General features: G+C 36.8%; 1 protein-coding gene across 2 annotated transcripts; it reads right to left on the bottom strand.

The window, feature by feature from the left end:
* Window positions 1-1616: 1616 nt before the first annotated feature.
* RAP2C (RAP2C, member of RAS oncogene family) lies at window positions 1617-16678 on the bottom strand. 2 transcript variants are annotated; one of them, XM_054729864.1, is made up of 4 exons: window positions 16630-16678; window positions 15407-16186; window positions 12658-12970; window positions 1617-4130 (listed from the first exon to the last, which is right to left on the bottom strand). In XM_054729864.1, the coding sequence occupies exons 2-3, from the start codon at window positions 15677-15679 to the stop codon at window positions 12692-12694; spliced, it is 552 nt and encodes a 183-aa protein (XP_054585839.1). In that variant the 5' UTR covers window positions 15680-16186; window positions 16630-16678; the 3' UTR covers window positions 1617-4130; window positions 12658-12691. The 2 variants fall into 2 exon arrangements, with proteins under 2 accessions (XP_054585839.1, XP_008152097.1); XM_008153875.3 differs by lacking the exon at window positions 16630-16678 and adding an exon at window positions 16309-16482.
* Window positions 16679-19810: the final 3132 nt, after the last annotated feature.

The raw sequence follows: 19810 nt of genomic DNA, 5'->3' as shown, positions 1-19810 counted from the left end.
CTAGCTCTTACCCTACTCAATCCTCTCACCCCCTCTCTCTGTTATTCACTTGGCTAAAAATGTTAACTTTACTCAGGGACCATTGAGAAAGAGGTGAGCACAATAAGAGCCTGATAATAGGGGCACAATGGGCATACAAATCTGACTCCATCTTAAAGCTAACCCTCCCTCTTAATTGAACCTGGACCCAGTTGTCCGATTTCCCTCAAGATTAAGGAATGAACAACAAAAAGGGGGTAATTATAACAGAGTGAAATGCCCGGCCTATGTAACTCCGTCTGTTTGTCTGAGTTGTTCCCATGGCCTTCAGGCTTCTGCTCAGTCTTGCATATAAATATGCTCATCATTAGAGGAATTCTGCTTGCTTCAGTTTTACACAACCAGCCCCTTAACTAGAAGGTGCCTCTCCTGAGAAGATATGTACAAAAATAATGATTATTTATCAAAGATTTGCAGGAATCCTGTGTCAAATCTTTCTTGGACCCTGATGGCAGCCAGATGCCTATTGTCAATCGCCTCTTGCCCCTCCCATTTCCCCTTCCCTTGACATAAAAGAAATGTGAACACTGTACTTTCTTAAAATGGATTTGAGGCACCACAAGTTCTCCCGTCTTCTCAGTTGGCACATTCTCAATCAATAAATCTCTCCTTACTCCCACTCCACCAAAAAAATGTTAACATTGCTGAATGAAGGTATACTACTCCTTCAGTGTAAAGGGGAGAGGGCCCTGAAATCATGAGTGCCTATGTCATTGTAGAAAAGGATATAATACTTCAAGGATAGCATCTAGTAAAGTATACATGGGATAATGGACACAGACAGTAAGAGGATGAGGGCTTGTGTTGGGGGATGGGAGAGGCCGGAGAGTGGTCAATGAGGGGAAAAAGGAAACATATGTAATACTTTAAACAATAAAGAATTTAAATTTATAGAAAAAAGTATACATGGGGTGTTTGGTGCCCAGCTAAGGACCAGTAATCAATGGTAATATAATAAGATACTTTCAATGTATCATAAGACAGATATATAAGCATGAACATTTTTATAAAAAGATTAATCCATTTCATATACATTCAGATACACAGAACTGTCCAACTTTTAAAAAAAGATTGAGTTTAAAAAACTTAGAGGTTAAAACAGCTATTCAGTTCAGCAATTTAAAATCATTGAGTTATGGCAGTGCATTATTAAACTTCTTACTGGATAAAACAAAATGATAACTTAATTATGTTGAATTTTCTTAATTGATTAAGCATTTCAAATTTGATAATATTGTTTAATACCATCTGAAATTACCTATACTTGGATAATTCCCAGCCAACAGATGCATGGGGCCACTTTCTCTATATGTATTATTGTTTTACCCATTTTTTTTATAATTTCTAATTTATTTGTTATTCAATTGATTAAATACACATTTCAAGATATATAACAATTTCCCCCACATATGCCAGAATAGTGACTAAGGACACAAGTGAACATTTAACTTGTTTAAACATGTACTGTAATACCCATTATCATTTTCATAAAAGGTAATGACTTTCAGTTATGAGAGATTTATAAGCTAGCAAATCTAGAACAAGTAGCAATACAGCAAATAATTCAAGAAATCAACCTCAGTAATACATATGTCTATTTTATTAAAAAAGTTACAAACAGGTGGACTGCAGGGTCGTCTTACAAAATGACAAGAATGAAATCTATTGGAAAAATTTTACTTTTACAAATCTTTATAGGTCATTGTTCAATGTTTGTACTTGTTATTTGAGATTTTTAGTTTTCATTGATAAAGTTACAGTACATTAGATCCATAATAGGCTACATGATTTTATTTGCAGAGCCCTACTGCAGTGATTTGAACAACTCCTAAACAGATGCCATAGTAAAGACAAGACATATATTGCATTTAATATTAATTTATTTTCCTAATAAGCAACTTGACATGCAATCTATTAAGGAAGCTAAAATAACTTTTGGTCCCTTTTCTTAAAATGTGCTGGAGAAACCACCTTTAAATCACTTTCCCCTGATTCCTGTGATCCTAAGTGAATTCAAGTTAAATTTGCTGCTGAGGTTAGTGACAGAGAGATAGGGAGGGAGGAAGGGAGAAAGGGAGGGAGTCAGAGGGAGAAAGAGAGGGGAAATGAGTGAGAAAAACTATCCATAGGAAAGAAACTGTATAAAAAAATCTATCTGCAGAAAATTTAAATCATCATGAATTATTTGATTCCTTTAGATTTCACACAGCTAATAAAGATGAACCACAATCACTTAACCAACTTTGAGTGTTTGGTTTTAAGTTTGGTATTAAAGTGCAAACTTATTCATTTCAAGCAGTTAATAAATAAGAAACAATGTTTTGCCTCTACCCTTATAATCTCAGGATAGATAAAATTTAAAACTTAAGATCAAGGGTTCACTTTGAGGGAATTTGATCAGGAATCAAATGCAACACGATTTAAAAAAAGGAAATCAAAGTTTAATCAATTTCTATGCAATAATTAATGGTCATGCTGACCAATAAATCACATGAATGTAGATATCACTTTATTTGAACGTCACACACAATATAAACTTAAAATTGCCACACCCTTCCATAAACCATCACTGCATATATTAGACCTTTCCTTGACAAAGTTATTGAGCTATTATTATAGATGAAAAGTGTAGTTTTGGTTTTTTTTAATTTTGTTTTATTTAGAAGCATGTTCAAATGACTAAAGCTGGGCTCCTAAAATCAAGAACTTTGGTGCAGTAGGTGAGCTGCAGTTATTAACTTCTGCAAATTAAATGCACACAACTAAATCAAATAAAAAACCCAAAACCAAAATACTGTCAAACTTACAAAATGTTAAAATCATTGCTAGAAAAAGCATTTGTCATGATGTTAAAACTGAACCAAAAGATTATTCTTTATAAATTTCCTTTCTTTCTGTTTCTATACCTGTGTTATTGATAAAATGTTCAAGTATTCAGACAAAATGTGCTGATTAGGTAAACAACATGGAAGGCAATGGCTATTAGAAGCACATTTGGAAAAAAAAAAAAAAAAGCCCAGAGACTTGGCGCTATCCTCCCGATACACAGATTTTCGTCTCTACTACGAACATGCTTCTTTAAAATAACTAAAAAGCAATTGTGATAGTGCAAGAAAACTTTAACAATATTGCTTTAAACTATTATTTGTAAAGACAAATATTAAGAACTAGAAAGTGTATATGATTTTACTTGAATTCAATTTTACATGTGCAGAAGTCTATTAGATGTCAATTACAAGCCTGATAGGCAAAGCTGAGCTATCTCTGTTTAGATATACAATTAATTTACCATGGATACAATATCCCTTTTCAAAGGCATTGCTAAGTAGGTCATAACTAAATTTAGATCTTAACAGAAAGGAAAATGTTACTGCTGCAATTTGATGCTATAAATGAGATTAACACATGTGAAAACCTAATGGAATCAAATATTTAACTCTTCAGCTAAATGCTCTACAGTCAATTTCAAATAGCAATTGTGACTTTCAGAACATGTTAACTACAAAAATACATTACAAACTGCACTTGAAGAAAAGGGATATTACATCCATTCAGGTGAAAATGTGATATTTAGTTTCTTTTTACAACACTGCCACACGTAAACAAAGTCTCAAAGTATTAACCAACCATTTAAAGGAGAAAGATTTTACAAATAGGATGAAGCACTGGTACGAGGTAATATACAGAAGTAACCATTTGTTTAAGGCTCAATTTTTTTCTCCATTATAACTTTCTTTTAAAAGGCATTGAGTAGGTAATACTGAGTTTGAGTATTTAATAAATACAAGTTGAGAAACTGATTAAAGAAATCAATTAAAATATTAAAAATTAATTCTTGCATATTAGCCATCAATAAGAACTTAGAAAGCTACAAAAGGACTGATTGGTAAAGAATAGATTTTAAACATATGGTAAACGTGCTAAGCATTTCTATTTAAGGTCAATGGATCTTGAAGCCAAAGACCTTATGCACTTAATTAGATGTATGGCAACATGCTGTAATAGAGACAGGTTTACCAAGGCTCAGTTCTGCAACCCAGGTTGTAAAGTTCTCCAAAGCAGCATCTGTGCAAATTTCCTCTGAGTTTTATCTGCAATTAAGATAAAAATGTCATAAAAATATAGTAACATAGATTAACATTCAAAATGAGAACAGTGACAACAGATCTATTTACACATGGAAGTGGTATCAGAATAACTATCTCAAGGTCAAATTGTACTGTGTTCACCATCAGTTTAAGTAAAAAAGTAATTTTCCATGGTCCATAAAAGTCAATAAAAAGTAGAAACACTCTAATGATGCATTGGATATAATATACTGCACATATATGTAACTACCCTAGTTTATTTTTTAAATACTATTATATTTCATGCTTGTATTATACATCATACAATATAAAAAATGCTCTTACTGGTTTGAAAGATCTTACAGTATAAAAGTGGCACATGTTATTTCTACTTTGAATTTGGTATGTTTATTTTTAATGGAAAATGGTATTAGAATTAAATGTACACTACTTACATGTTAATATAAGTAGGCGAACAAAACTTTCTCAAAATTTAGGGGTTTTGATTTTTTTGAGAATTTAAAATACGAAAATGTAATACCATCAGGGTCTAGCTATTGAGCACCTACTAGGTGCCCTGACTTGAAATATGCTGCTGACAGGAGTTCATACGTTCTACTCTGGTTTGCCCTTTTTGGGACATTCTCCCAACCACAGGAACTTCTATGATTGGGATGTCTCAGTCTCTGCTCTTACAATTGTTAGACTTCTGCCCTTCTAAATTAATATCAGAGAGAGGGGGTGTCTATTATTCAGACACAATGTCCTGTAACTGTGTTAGGTCACTAAATAGCTTCTTGGAGAGTAGAATTACATTTATATCTAATGTAAAAAAATGTTAAATAAAGCCAGAAACAAACAGAATAGCAACTATGAAAGACTGCCAAGTGAAACCAATTTATGATAATCTAAGGGCTCTACCAATGTTTATACATGCATAATTTCAATGTCATTTGACAGATGTACTTTTATTTGTATTCAAAGAGCCTGAGAGAATTCTTTATTAGAAGCTATATCATAAAATAATTACTTTTAAAAAATGTCTCTCTGCTCATTATTGTTGCAATTCTGTCACCTAAACACATTAGGAAAAATAGGCAAAAGTTTGTCTCTAGAAATTATTATAAAAACATTTTTCCAATAAATTTAAAAAATTTTCGCATTAAAGGAAATTGTTAATTGGAACACTGGTTATTTAAGTTTGGGCAAGTTCAGTTTCCTCATTATTAAAATAAGGGTAAAATTCTTTCACCAGACGTTTGGTAAATATCATAATACCTTATATGTGAAATATAAGGTAGTTTTTAATTTCTCAACTGTTACAAATTTCTACAAAATCAGGATTATATCTTTGATACCCAGACTAAAGACTATTTCATTTTTTTACCCTCATTTAAATTTTCATACCTATTTGAACACAACAATATGTCATACATGCAATTCTCTGGGAAGTTGTTTCCATAATCCACAGTAAACTTTGCTCAATTAATTTGTATTAGTAAGTTTGCTATAAATTTTAATCCACATTTTTCAAATTAAATAATTATAAATATTTTGGATTTTCAAATATGATTATATCTGTGAAAACTTGTATTATGTGATAATTTAATAATTCAGGCATTCTCTGAAATCAGATTGAGGAAATAGTGATTATTTCTAGCCAAAATAAACCCTAAGAATACAAACCAGCTTATTAACCATGATGTACATGAAATAAAATGTGATATATGCATTATTTCCCACCCTCTAAAAACCTGGTTAACATTTGCTCCATCAATATTCCACAGGATGACAATACTCCAGTGAACTTAAGAGACAGATAAATTCTGGGTCATACTTGACAATCTTAATAGGAGGCATACCTTTAAATAAACAGATTATTAATTACAGCTACTTTCAAGAGGGTAATAAATTTTAATTCTATGGAGTAATAAATCTTGAAAAAGCAAAAACTTATATTAAGCATAAAGGACAGTCTCAGATTAGAATTTCATAAAATGTAAAATACAAATGTTATTGCTTCTCACTGTGACAGCAAAATTTTCACTGTACTAACAACTCTCATTCATTTAAAAAGCATTCTAGAAGCTTTATAGGCAGTTGGTCAAACTCATACTTTTTAATTCCAAGGATATTGCAGACACATTGCAAAAGTATAACTTGCTTCTTGTAAGATAGAACACAAGTGATCCTCGTCCTCACTCTCAAGTTTCCAGCAAGAAACCCAACAAATCTTAACTCTGGAAGCCTCTGTTCAAACTCTTTTGTAACTGTTTACACTTCTTTCTAATTAGATTTTGTTATGGAAGAGCCAAAGAAAAATCCCAAACAACAGGCCAAACTTTTTATTCAGGAAATTATGAAACAGGGTCTCCTAAGTGGGATAAATTGGTACATGAGAGTACCAAACACAGAACTGAAAGAACAAAGACCATTATTTATGTCAGCATGAAGAAAAAGGGAGATTCTTGATTCAAGACTAGCACATCATTTCACGTGACAGCAGAATGCCTGAGATTTTAACAAGGGCTCCTGAAAGGCTTAACAGTTTATGAGTGATTTTTTAGGTGAGCTGCACTTACAATTTCTAAATATAATGGTATTTGTTGGCATTATTTTTAGCAAATATAAATATGAAATCATAATTGATTTTAAGTTTTTTTCATTTTAGACATATGATATTCTGGGGATTTAACAAAAAAATTAAAAACTAAATTACCCTTCACATTTTTTACTCTGCATTTTCATATTCAAGATAAATATTGATTATATTGGCAAAACACTAGGCTGGAATTCCGTTGATAGAAGCTATGTTTATGTTAAATAATCTTGTTTGTTTATCCTAATTTGCATAATAATCTTAAAGCTTATTGGGGGTGGAGTGGGAGGACTCTGTAATTAAAAGTGCTCACCAGTTACCCATTAAACACAGAGAGCAAAAGCTGAACTATGGAACAGAATCCTTGAATGAAAATGGAACATTGCTTTAAGGAGAACATGCACTCCGATAGTTTATGTGAACCCAGGGTAGAAGAGAAGGGATAAGCAATTTTTCTTATGTCTTGACCTAAAATAAAATATCTTTAAGTTTAAATTATGATGAGTTCAATTCTGATATCTCAGATAGTATGACCATGTCCACTGATAATAAGCAGTAGCAGTGTGAGCCCAATGATTTGATCCTAGCTGCTAACTTTGAATTAGACCAGGTAAGGAGGGCACTGCTCCCCTCGACTCTAAATTGCTTTTACTGTATCCAATATTCCTAAGACTGTGATTAATCAAAAGAATTTTGGGGTATGTTTTTGATAGGATAAGTTTTTCTTAATAATATTATCTTCTGGATTTTATAATTATACTGAGAAAAAATCCCACGAGGGGAATCCTTCCTGTAGTATGGCTAGAATACTTCCTCAGTGGCAATTCTCCAACTCCATGATGCAATTTTTCTTAATTCTACTGATAGTTCATTCTAAGCCACAGAGGTAATGAAGTAAAACTGAATGGCTCCCATGCATTTCATTCTGCAATAAAAGCCTAATCTTGAGGTTAAAGGAAGCAATTAAAGAGGGAACAGATATTTTAAAAAAAGAGTCATTCTAATCACCAGACACTTCAACACCCAAAGCAGGTCTAACTAAGCACCTATTCACTCTGAACAGTCACAAACCATGAACCTTGTAGGGGTTAGTAAAGGTCTGAGAGAATTAGTAGGGCAGAAAGGACAAGGCAACTCTGTTCTCCCCTTCTACCCTAGGGCCATTGCAGGTCTTTATGGTACACATTACCACTAAAGCATGCTTTCTCCTCCATTCAGAGCCACCATGCCACAGGCTCATTTTGAACTGGATGACAAATGAGCTTAAAATAAGCTACTTTCCCCGCTCAAAGTGATGTGCAAAATAGGGCTGGGTGGGGGGAGTATCTATCTAAACTGTAACTTCTGCAACAGAATTCCGCCCCAGTGTTTTACTGGTATGATTAATATTTAACTTGGATATGAAAATGCCAGCACTTTAAAATATACAATGTGATTTAATTTTCATGTTTTCTCCTCACAAATGCTAACTCCCCAGAATATCATATCTAATTAAAAGATGAAAAAAATAATAGAAACAATTGATTCCACACATTTATTTAAAAAAATTAAAATACTAATCAATTCCACTGTTTTTAGAAATAGTAAGGCCAGCTAGACTAAAATGACATTAATAAATTGTTCAGCCTTTCAGGAGCTTTTGTTAACATCCCAGGCATTCTGCTGCCATGTGAAATGATGTGCTAGTCTTGAATTAAGAATCTCCTTTTTTCTTCGGGATGACATATATAATGAACTGAGGCTGACATAAATAATGATCTTTGTTCTTTCAGTTTGATTCCTGGCGTTTGGTACTCTTATGCACCATTTATCTCTTTGGGAGAACCCTTTCCATAATACATGGAGAAAATAAGATCAAATTTTGCAGGAGATCTTCAAACTACACTGAGTGGCCAGATTATTATGATCTCTGAACGCATAATAATCTGGCCACTCAGTGTATATCCTATATAATAAGAGGCTAATATGCAAATTGTCCCCTTGACCAGGAGTTTGACCAGCAGGCAGGTGGGCCAACCGCCCATGTCCCCCATGTCCCCTCCCCCGGCCAGGCTGGCCAGACCCCAACCATGCACGAATTCATGCACCGGGCCTCTAATACACACACACACACACACACACACACACACACACACACACACACACACACTGAGTGGACTGGGATATAGGAATCCTTGAAAACTAATCTTTTAAAAGAGTCTATTTGCCAAAAGGGTATTTACCAAATTGTCACATTTAAGGGATAACTTTACTGCACTTTCCACCTTTCTTTCAGGAAATCAACAGAATATTTTAGGATATTATTTTACTCCTTTTTGGCATTCCCTCTGTTTGGAATCACCTCTATCCATTGCCCATCCACTCATACCCTACCTATTCTTTTAAAAAATATTGTTGTTGAGAGTATTACAGATGTCCCCCCATTTTCCCTTCATTGCCCCCCTATTCTTTAAGGCCTGGCTCAAATGCTACTGCTCCCCAATTCATCTAAATCAGTGGTTCGTAGCCAGTGGGAATTTTGCCCCCCTAGGAGACATTTGCCCATGTCTGGAGATATTCCTGCTTGTCACAACTTGGGGGTGGGGGGATGCTACTGGCATCTAATTCAGGGATGCTGCTAAACATCCTACACCCACTGCAACAAAAATCCCAGAATGTTGAGAAACCAGCTCGAAATGGATGTCATCTCCCCTTTTCCTGATCCCCCCAGTACTATAATTTAATTCTTTTATATCATTATGAGATTAACAAAACACCCAACATTCTCAACAACAGTATATATACACCAAAATAGCCATCTATCAATTATTCACACCAACACATAGGAGCTAGTAAAAGCTTCTCTGATGTAGTTGGTAAAAGTGAAACAGGCCGCAACACTGACCTGGGTTTCTATTACAATGCTGCTGCACAGTAAAAGAAGTCCTTCAGTGCACTTGATGGCAGGCTCCTTGGGTCAGTAAGGAAACCAGCCATGAAAGCAGTACATAAAGAATCTGGCTCTGAATCCAAACTTACACTAAGATTACTGCCAGTGGGAGGTTGAAAGGTAAGGAAACAATCCTAGGAGCCATGCAGATAAACAGGTGTTGGGCAAGAGAGTGGTGACCCAAACTGAAAGGTGGTAAGAAATAAATGTGAGGAATTTTCAGAAGCAATTCATAGAGCATTAATTTTTCCCTTTCAACCATCACGTACTTCTGACTTACTCGAGTCTTACTATTTCTAACTTGGACAAAGGTACTCTTCTTAATATTAAAGACAGCATTTCTCAAATCATCTTTATTTGTCAACGTTGGTTATTCAATCTAGATTTGGGACTGACAGACTTCAGAGTTTCATGACTCAAGCTACAGGATTCAGAATTTTTTTAGGTAAACAGTGAGCAAGAGGTACAACCACAAATTTTCTGGACCTCAGATTACAGATTTCAATACACATCAGTTCAATCTTATTTGAGGGAATATGAAAAATTACATATAATGTGCTTTGTTCTAAAAGATCTTGATCAGGGATTCCCTTTAATATTTTCAGAAATCAGCTGATTAGATATTTTATTTCATGGTTCACTCTTTCAATAGTGTATTCTGCTTGCAAAAATGAAAACCAAACAAAAAACTACACAGGCAACTTGACCCATTATAAAAAAAATGAGCAATTATTGGTATTAATATTTTCGATTTTTTGTATATTAGTTAACAAAATATGTAAACAGACTTGGCTTGAAATATAAAAAAGATATTTAATCATTCCTGTAGGTAACCAAATGAATTAAAAGTAATTTGGTCACAAAAGTTACAAAATAAAATAAACTCAGGAAACCTATTTGGGTCCCCTCCCTGCTAAAGGGAGTCTTTTTATCTCTCAATAAACTTTGCTTTCACTTAAAAACTAATAATAAACTAAAATAAACTCAGAAATAATCCACAATAAGACTTAAAAATCGCTTTAGAAATTGCCCATTTGCTGATTTGACTGAGACCAATTTTATTCTGTTTACTTTCTATAGCTGTCTATAATAATGGTAGAAAGAAAATTGGGAATATTTTTGAGGACTGGTTGATTTTTTTTTTTAATGATAAAACTAAAACATGTACGTTTTTGTCATTTGCTCAGTTAAAAGTGTCAGGTAGAGAAATAGAGCATACTGGTGAAGATATAATCACTATACAGAACTTGTTCAAACTTGAAGCTGGCTTACAGTTTAAGACGAAAGATTATAGAAACAAGAACATGAGTCTCAATCACCTATATACACTTGTTACTTCCTCAAGACTATTCTGTAAGTGCAACACTATCAGTAAAACATGCTGGACTATAGTCTGAATAGTGATTTTATAAGGTAACAGATGTGGCTAGGTATAAGAAAATAAATGAGTTTCCATCAAATTCTGGTATGCTGGAAAGTTGATGAGTGAAATCCTTTTGAATAAAACACTGTTGTCATCCTTCCTTTTCAAAGATGATACTAGCTGACAGTAACTTTTGTCTGAAAAGATGAGTTAGGGACCGTTAGTTAGTCTTTTGTCCAGGGAGTACATGAAGCCAGACCTTTGATTAGAAATCATCACTGTGATGTGAAATGCCTGTTGCCATTTGTAGCATTGCCTTCTAGACTTGAGGTCAGTCTTGGCTCAAAATAATCAATTCTATTCCTAATGTTGTCGGGCTAGTCTGGCATTTGCTGTGATTTCTCAGTCATCCAGACTATTGGTTGTTTTATCTCATTATCTAAATGTCACTGAGTTTATTTGCCCATTTTTTGTCTAGATTTAAAAATCATGATATGAATAAATAATCTAATTTTAAATGCTCAATAAGTATTATACACTGAGTGGCCAGATTATTATGATCTCTGAACGCATAATAATCTGGCCACTCAGTGTATATCCTATATAATAAAAGGCTAATATGCAAATTGTCCCCTCGACCAGGAGTTCGACCAGCAGGCAGGTGGGCCAACCGCCCATGTCCCCTCCCCCTGGCCAGGCTGGCCAGACCCCACCCATACACAAATTCATGCACTGGGCCTCTAATATATATATATATATATATATATATATATATATATATATATACACACACACACACACACACACACACACACACACACACACACACACAGAGTGGCCAGATTATTATACGTTCAGAGAACAGAATAATCTGGCCACTCAGTGTATATCAACTTTTCCAAAAACTCATTCATTTGAAAAAATTTTAAGTCATTATTTAACTCAATGAAAAGTTTCAAGGTTTTGTTATTATTTTATTGTTTGTTATTTATTAAAATGAGTAAGAACATTCCCTAGGCTTAGAACTGTTCCTTCTAACACATCACAGATGATTTTGCCAGATTCTCATTTAAACTATATATTCATGATGAAGTCAAGGTACACTGTGGCACTATAATTTGTTATTATCAGAAGTAACTTAAGTCCCTCAAGTGCCAGGTACAGAAGATGAACCTGATTAAATAATCATTCTGTTAAATCAAGCATTTGGGTGATTAGTAAATTGATTATTTCAATTATAGCAGCTCTCTAGTCAAGCATAAAAAGTATAGAGAACAAAACTAATCATCTTCTGAAATTATTACCGGATGCTCTCTTGTGCATTCTGGATGCTAAATCACCAAAACACTGAAAAGGTGTATTATCCTTTAACTCACCCCACCCCATAGGAATGCTATCAATCAAGCAGAAAGAGAACAGTAACTCACTTGAAAAAATAAATCCTCTGATGGAAATACAAGCAATTTCTTACCTTTGTTTCCATTATCTGTATTTTTCAGGCATTCAGCATTGAATGTTGACTATTTTGTGCAAAGGGAAATGTTACTTTAAAAATAAAGAAATTTAAGGTAGCACAATGTGTCTTAATATTAACTGGCTTTGTTATATACGATCAAAAACAAAACGTTCTCTGGTTCATAAGATTTCATCAACGACTAACCTGCTCGGTATGGCCATGATTGAGGTTATCTTTTTTACTGGACAACACAAGTTGTACAACACTGATCTTGCTTCTCGGGCAGGGATGAATAGTTCATTTGCCTGACGATCTCAGCAAAAAGTTCATCCACCATTGATTTACTTTTTGCCGATGTCTCCATGAAAGGACAGCCCCATTCTTGAGCCAGGGCTCTGCCTTCTGAAGACATAACCTCTCTTTCTGGTTCCAGATCCACTTTATTTCCTACTAGGATTAGTGGGACTTTTTCATATCTCTTCACTCTGACAATCTGATCTCTCATTGGCTTGATATCCTATTCAAACAATCACAAGAAGGAAGAAAAAAAAATTATGCTGTTTGCATAACCAAAACAGAAGTATTGCAATCTCCTAAGAGCTCACACCTCGGTGAGTAAAGAAAGCTGAATCCAAAATAAAACCACACACCCAAATAGAGAAAATGTCATTTTCTACAGTAAAGTTGGAACTAGATTATTTCCACAGACTCTACCTGCTGGATTTCTGTCAAGAATATAAAATGTTGGTTACACACTAACTTTAGGATTCATTTAATCACTTCTTTCCCACAGTCTATAATGATTTAAAAAGTTCCCAAATATGATGAATCCATTCATACATAAAGGTGTTTGCCCATCTCCTTAAACCTGCCAGCTTGTCATCACTCCTCCTAACACTTGATATCCTAGCACAGGATTGTAGCATCTATGCATTCCTAGCCATTTAGTAAGAGCACTTGAGAGAAAAGCGTTTAAGGTGGAAACAAAAACACTGTGTCATGCCTAGAAGAAAGTTAAAAATAGATTCCTGCACTTATATGTTTCATTTTAAATTTAATGGTATATTTTTATCTCAGTAAAATTAAATACCTTAAAATATGTTAAATATAATGGAAACTATTTTAACAATGAGCAGCTCCTGGGATGGACAGGCAGGTGAGAGTCTGGGTGGGAAAAAGTCATACTTTTCTTTGCCTATATTCGGGTTTACAATTCGAATTTCCCCCCCAAGTGTATTATTTTTTCTAAGTAGTTACAACTAATCACAAAAGATAAGAGCTTTAGCAATTCTCCAGTAGCATCAACTTGGAGGGGAGGTATTGATTAAAGACAATATCATAGATTTTATACTAACATTACACTTTTTTTATTTTTCATAACTTAAAAGTTTTAACTCAAATATAAATATGTGATTAATTTAAATAGTTACAGTAAACAGAATATTCACAGGTAGGATGAAGAAAAAAGAGGGGGCTGTGAAAATTTACAAAAACATAGTTATGTGATATTTGCAACAATTTTATATGATCATGTATCAATTCAATCTTCTAGGTTAAGTTTCTTTTCCCCTGCATCTGCATGGAAACCCAAGTTCAGCTGAGAATCCAAATTTATGGCATTTGGGTTTAAAAGAGTTTAAGTCTCTGTTGAAACAATGGCAGATTTTTCACTCCGTATTCATGGCTAGAACAGAAGTAGATATAATTGAAATCTTATGAAAAAACCCTTCAAAAGACTCCCAGCCTCAAGAGAGTCAGCTAATAGAATAACAAATTTCCCAAGGTCCTTCAGAAAGAAAATGCCTGCCAAATAGCACCTTTAGTACTTCTGGGGGGGAAATGCTGTTATGATATTCTTGCTTTGGAATTTAAGCCTACATAAGATGAACTTGAGTTTGGTCAATATAACTTTTATTCATTCACCCAGAATTATTATCTTTAAAAGAAAAAATCCTTAAGTGCTATATCTGGTTACTGAAAAAGCTCACTATAGTACTTCAAAATACTAAGAAAAGTGGAATTAGCACATTACCTTGACTAAACTACTTAATGTCTCTTAAGTAAGCAGCATTAACTGAATACCATTAAATGTAGAAAAATATCAATTTCCTAAATCAATGGAGGTCAATATAATGGGTCAATATGAGGTTATTTTCAAGGAATAAATAGCAACATTTATTGCATCTCTTAAAATAATGTTAAACCTTCAGTCTGTCTCCTAATGGAGGACAGGGCAGATTTTCCGAGGAAACTGGATCATCTCCAGTTTGGCCACCCAGGCAGGATTATAAATCTGCATTTGTTCAATGTTCCCAGATCCCTGTACTTTTGATAAATATAGTCAGTGTTATCAGAAACAATTTGGATAACTGGAGAAAAGGAGGAGCATTCTACATTTGCAATTAGTAACTTTTCCTTCACATGCCCCAAGTAAGTAAAATGCCTAGAAGGCAGGTCTCGAGTTCATCTTGCAGCACCAAGATTTATGAATCCGGTTGAGAAACTTGGGTGAGCACAGAGAAGGGGTGGGGGAAAACAATCACAAAGCAATTATATATGCAACAGATATTAGACTCCAAATAATTTTCCTTCCAAATTGATGTATTTACCCGAGATTATTTGTTAATGTTTTGTTGAGTATACTAATCAATACTTGTTGAATTGAACAAGCAACTTCATAAAGTTATATTCCAAACTAAATACACACGGAATGACATTTTTCACTTTTCTTTTGCTTAAAAAAAAGTTTAAAATATTTGTTGACAGTTGTTATTTTACTACTCTCTATAGAAACAACCCAATACTTTTTCATGCCAGGGGTAACCTCAAAAATGCGCCATGTCTAACTTTCAAAAGCAAAACATAGTCATTAACGCACGGCTCAAGCAAACCAGAAGTAAAAGTAGGATTACCACACCCCCTTTTAACAAATTACAAAACTTGGTTTGGTTACCTGAAAAGACTGTTGATTCACGAGACTATAAACCAGGATGAAACCTTGACCGTTTTTGATGTAGAGATCTCTCATGGAGGCAAACTGCTCAGTTCCTGCGGTGTCCAGAATTTCCAGCACGGACGGGGAAGAGTCCACTTCGATCTCTTTGCGGTAGAAATCTTCAATGGTGGGGTCATATTTCTCAATGAAAGTCCCAGTGACAAACTGCACAGTCAGGGCAGATTTGCCAACCCCTCCGCTCCCTAACACCACTACCTTGTATTCCCTCATGAGTCTCCCCTTCACCCACTCCTACACGAGGGAGGAAAAATAACGCCCCGCTAGCTGCGGTACGACTGGGGAGGCGGAAGATGGGCGGAAATCTGCGAACTGGGGAGGAGAGTGCAGAGAAGCGGAGGGCCCAAAGGGGAAAGAAGAGGAAGTTAAAGGCGGGGGAGGGGAAAGAGCGAAGTGTCGGGGTGGGTGGGGATGAGATGGTAAACAGGGGGCGTGGGGAGGAGGGCGCTCCAGGAGAAGCCCAGCAAGGGTGGGGAGAAGAAACGCGCCCCTCGAGGCGAGGGCTGGAGGCCGCAGATCTGGCGCCCAGGCGGGCAGGCGAGTGACGGAGGAGCCCGCAGCCACGGGCTGCCCCCACCCCTCCCCCGCCCTTCACACAAAGGGGCCCAGGGACCCCGCTTCCTGCTCTCGCTGTTAAGCTGGCCCAGGCCTGTGGGCTCCGCTCCCTTCCCTGCCGCCGGGCGGGTCTCAGGGCCGCAGCTCCCGCGGGCGTTGTCCGGCCTGGGATGGGAGAAAGGGGTGCACGTTACCCGCCTGACCTCTCCGCCCCAAACCAGCAGGCTCCCCCAGCACCCCCCATCCCCCGACTGGCTGTCTCGGCCAACGCAGCCTTCGCCGCTTACCCTACAGTCTGCACCCGCCCGGCCGCCCGGGAGGCTCTATCAAGCCAAGGCCATGGCTACGGGCCGGCTCCTCAGTATCACCGCCGCCCCAGCGCTGCTATTCGCAGAGGGGAGAGGGGCGGGTGCCGTCCTGGAGGCGACGGCCCACAGAGACTCCAGGCAAACCCACCTCTTTTTTTTTTCCTCACCCACCCCCCCCACCCCCCACCCCCCACCCCCCACCCCCAGCACACACCCGGAAGGGTTTCCCTGACACACTAGCTTGAGGTGCCCCAGTTCCCAGAGACTGGACCGGATCACTTCCGGTGGGGAAAGTCCCACCTCTTCAGAGTGAGGCCCTTGGAGCTCCGGCCGCGCCCTGCTGAGCTAGACGGCTGACGACTGTTTCTGGTCCGCGCTGTGGCCTTGGCAGAGGGCCTCTCAGAGGACCTCCAGCGCCCTTCCTTTCTGCGCCAGCCCGCAGCTGCTGCTGATTCTGCTGCTGCTGACAGTTCCACCCCAAAGCCATTGAAGCCCCTCCTTGTCTCAGCTGCCCTCAGCTCCGCCTGAGTACTTGATGAGCTCCTTGGCCTGTGCCGGACAGCCAATAATTATCTAACGACCGGAGAACGCCAAACATCCCTGGACTAGAAGTCGCGAGGAAAATAAAACAGCCAAGAAAGTTTACTCTCTTTGCTGGTATTTCTTTCAAATGATAGTGGTTTTTTTTCTAAGAAATGCATGCAAATTACCCCCAGACTTCACTATTGCTCTGATTCCCTATGTGGTGTGCTTTACTTAGCTGCGCCTGACAAATAATTAAATACACAGTACTGTTATCCTCTGACAAATCTGACTTGACTCTACCAGCAAATGCCAAAGTCACTCCTCTTTCTTGTCACCAGGCTCAGAAAACAAAAGGAATGCAAATAGACTTCACAGGTACTCCAACTCAGCTTTGCTTCTCTTTGATTCTAACAGCTACACAGCAGGAAAGGTAAACAATATTCAAGGAAGATTTGATTGGAAATTGTTTATTCCTGCAGATTAACATCTTTTATTCTTTCATTATCTGCATGCACAGCAATTTATATGGCTGGGTTTTCCTCGTTAAAGTTTTTAACAGCCATCCTTCCTAGTCATTGAAATTCCAAAGGGAAGGACTCTGGTGTTAAACACTAACTTTCTATTTTTAGATAAAATTGGTACTTCTTACATATCTTTCCCTCTGCCAACTTTCTATTTGTAAACTTTGTGTCAGATCCACAGGCCCAGAAAGCTAGGTTATATTTTAGGAATGTCACTCCCTCTTTGATTCAGGCACGCACCCAGAAACCTGTGAGACTTAATGGCCAGTCCTGTTAAATTGACTCCAAATTCCTTGCCTGCAAGCCCTAATGGTCAGAATGTATAAAAAAATATTACCAAACTCAAATTGTTAGATAATAGAAAACAAGCAAATCACAGTAGTGTAAAGAAGTCCTACTGTGTCTCTCCCTGAGTATTCCCCAAAGTCACTTACAGTATCCAAAGGACAGTTTAGTTCAATTTCTCTTCGGCCTAGGGCTGGTGCAGTCAGTCCAGTGAAGTCCTCAGCTCTGGCTCCAGCTGGCCCAGGTCTCTCCTGATATCTGAGACACTGCCCTCTGCTGGAAGAGGTTTGGTCTAGGAGTTATGAGTTTGCCCATAGGTCACTGCTCCTTCCACATGTGCTGTTGCCTGATTTGGAGCTCTGCTGCCCCATCTCCTTGTCTAGCTGTCTCCAGACTGTCTGGTGGAATCCACAGTGCTGCACCAGCCCTGCTTGTAACTGAGTCTAGAAATTCCTCTTCTGATCTAGCAATCAGCGTTGAGCAGTCTGGCAACTTACTGCACTGTTACTAAACTGCCAGAACATGCTTGCTCTTCTTTTTGAGGTCATCCCACCTGTTGGCAACTCTAATAGCTCTGACTGTGTTGGCCAAAGTGTTTTAGAGAGAGTTCTTTGTTTCTCCACGAAGTGAAACATACTCTTCCTCTCAGGACAGAGTCCCACTGGGTTGCTCTCAGCAACTACAGGGTTGATATATGTCATGCTCAGTCTGAAGATCCTTCTAAACTTTCTTAAGAGAGGGGGATTTATTACAGCAGCATCTAGAAAAGCAAACAACTGGAAGTAATTTAAATGTCCTGCAATAGATGATCAAAAGTAATGTGTGTGTGTATGTACATTCGCAAATTGGGATACCAATGCAGCTATTAAAAAAGAGAAGCGCCAATATGAAAAAATGGCCAAGATATATATAATATATAATTAATATATAATATATAATATATAATATATAATATATAATATATAATATATAATATATAATATATAATATATAATATATAATATATAATATATAATATATAATATGGCTGAAAAAAAGCAAGATACTGAACAAATATATAACTGATCCCATTCATGTAAAATATGTATGAGTGTGTGCAATATACAGTTATTATCTGGCTATAATTTATAAATTATTGGTGAGGGTATTATGAGAGGATTTATATTCCTTGATATTATTTTAAGTTTTAAACAATAATCAGGTATTACTGAGAAAAGGGAATAAATATATTTTTATAATATTTTTTAAGGAGAAACAGAAGAAAGTTGTTCAAAAAACAATATCCTGACAATTTAGGGGTCAGTGCACAGGTCTACCCAATTTAAACTAACTCCTTCCCCTCATATCTTCTGCCCTCCCCAAATATCTCTATACTTAAAGTATTTTCACATATATTATCTCGTTAGATTCCACTTGTTCACCAGTTTAATTTATTAGGCAAATAAGAGCATAAAGACCATTTAGAAGAGTACCGCTTTGCAATTGAAAGCCAAGGTCTCTGAACTAAGGCAGACAGGCATTTAAACGGCAGCTCCCTCACTTCCTAGCTGTGGGGACCACAAGCAAGTGATTTCACCCATCTGAGCCTCTAACTCCTCATCTGTAAAAAGGAGCTAATCATTCAATGTGAGAATATAAGGAAGTATTATATATAAAATGTTTAGCATAGTCCCTTGCTCATTATAAACCTTCAATAAATGCTAGCTATTTGGTTTTCAAAAGCTTTAATAAAGTGTTATTTGTAAAAAAAATAATCAGCAGACATAGAGAGGGAAACAAAACTCAAAAAGCAGCAGTAGCTCCATGCCTGGCCAGTGTGGCTCAGTTGGTTGAGTATAGCCCTAGGCACCAAAAGGTTGTCACTTCAGTTCCTGATCAGGGCACATACCTGTGTTATAGGTTAGATTCCCCAGTTGGGGCATGTAGGGAAGGCAACTGATAGATGTTTCTCTCTCTCTCTCTCTCTCTCTCTCTCTCTCTCTCTCTCTCTCTCTCATTCTATCTCTTCCCCCTCCCTCCCTCTCTCCCCCTTTCCTCTCTCTAAGCATGTCCTGGGGCTGAGGATTTTTTTTAAAAGCCCAAATATCTCAAAATGGCACAAAAATAATAAAACAACTCAGTTAATCTTTCCAAGGGTATTTATTGTTAAA

Source organism: Eptesicus fuscus, chromosome 1 (genome assembly GCF_027574615.1).
Source record: "Eptesicus fuscus isolate TK198812 chromosome 1, DD_ASM_mEF_20220401, whole genome shotgun sequence".
NCBI classification, from domain to species: Eukaryota; Metazoa; Chordata; class Mammalia; order Chiroptera; family Vespertilionidae; genus Eptesicus; species Eptesicus fuscus.
Note: the sequence above shows the minus strand (reverse complement) of the source record. Positions and strands in the feature narration are given on the sequence as shown.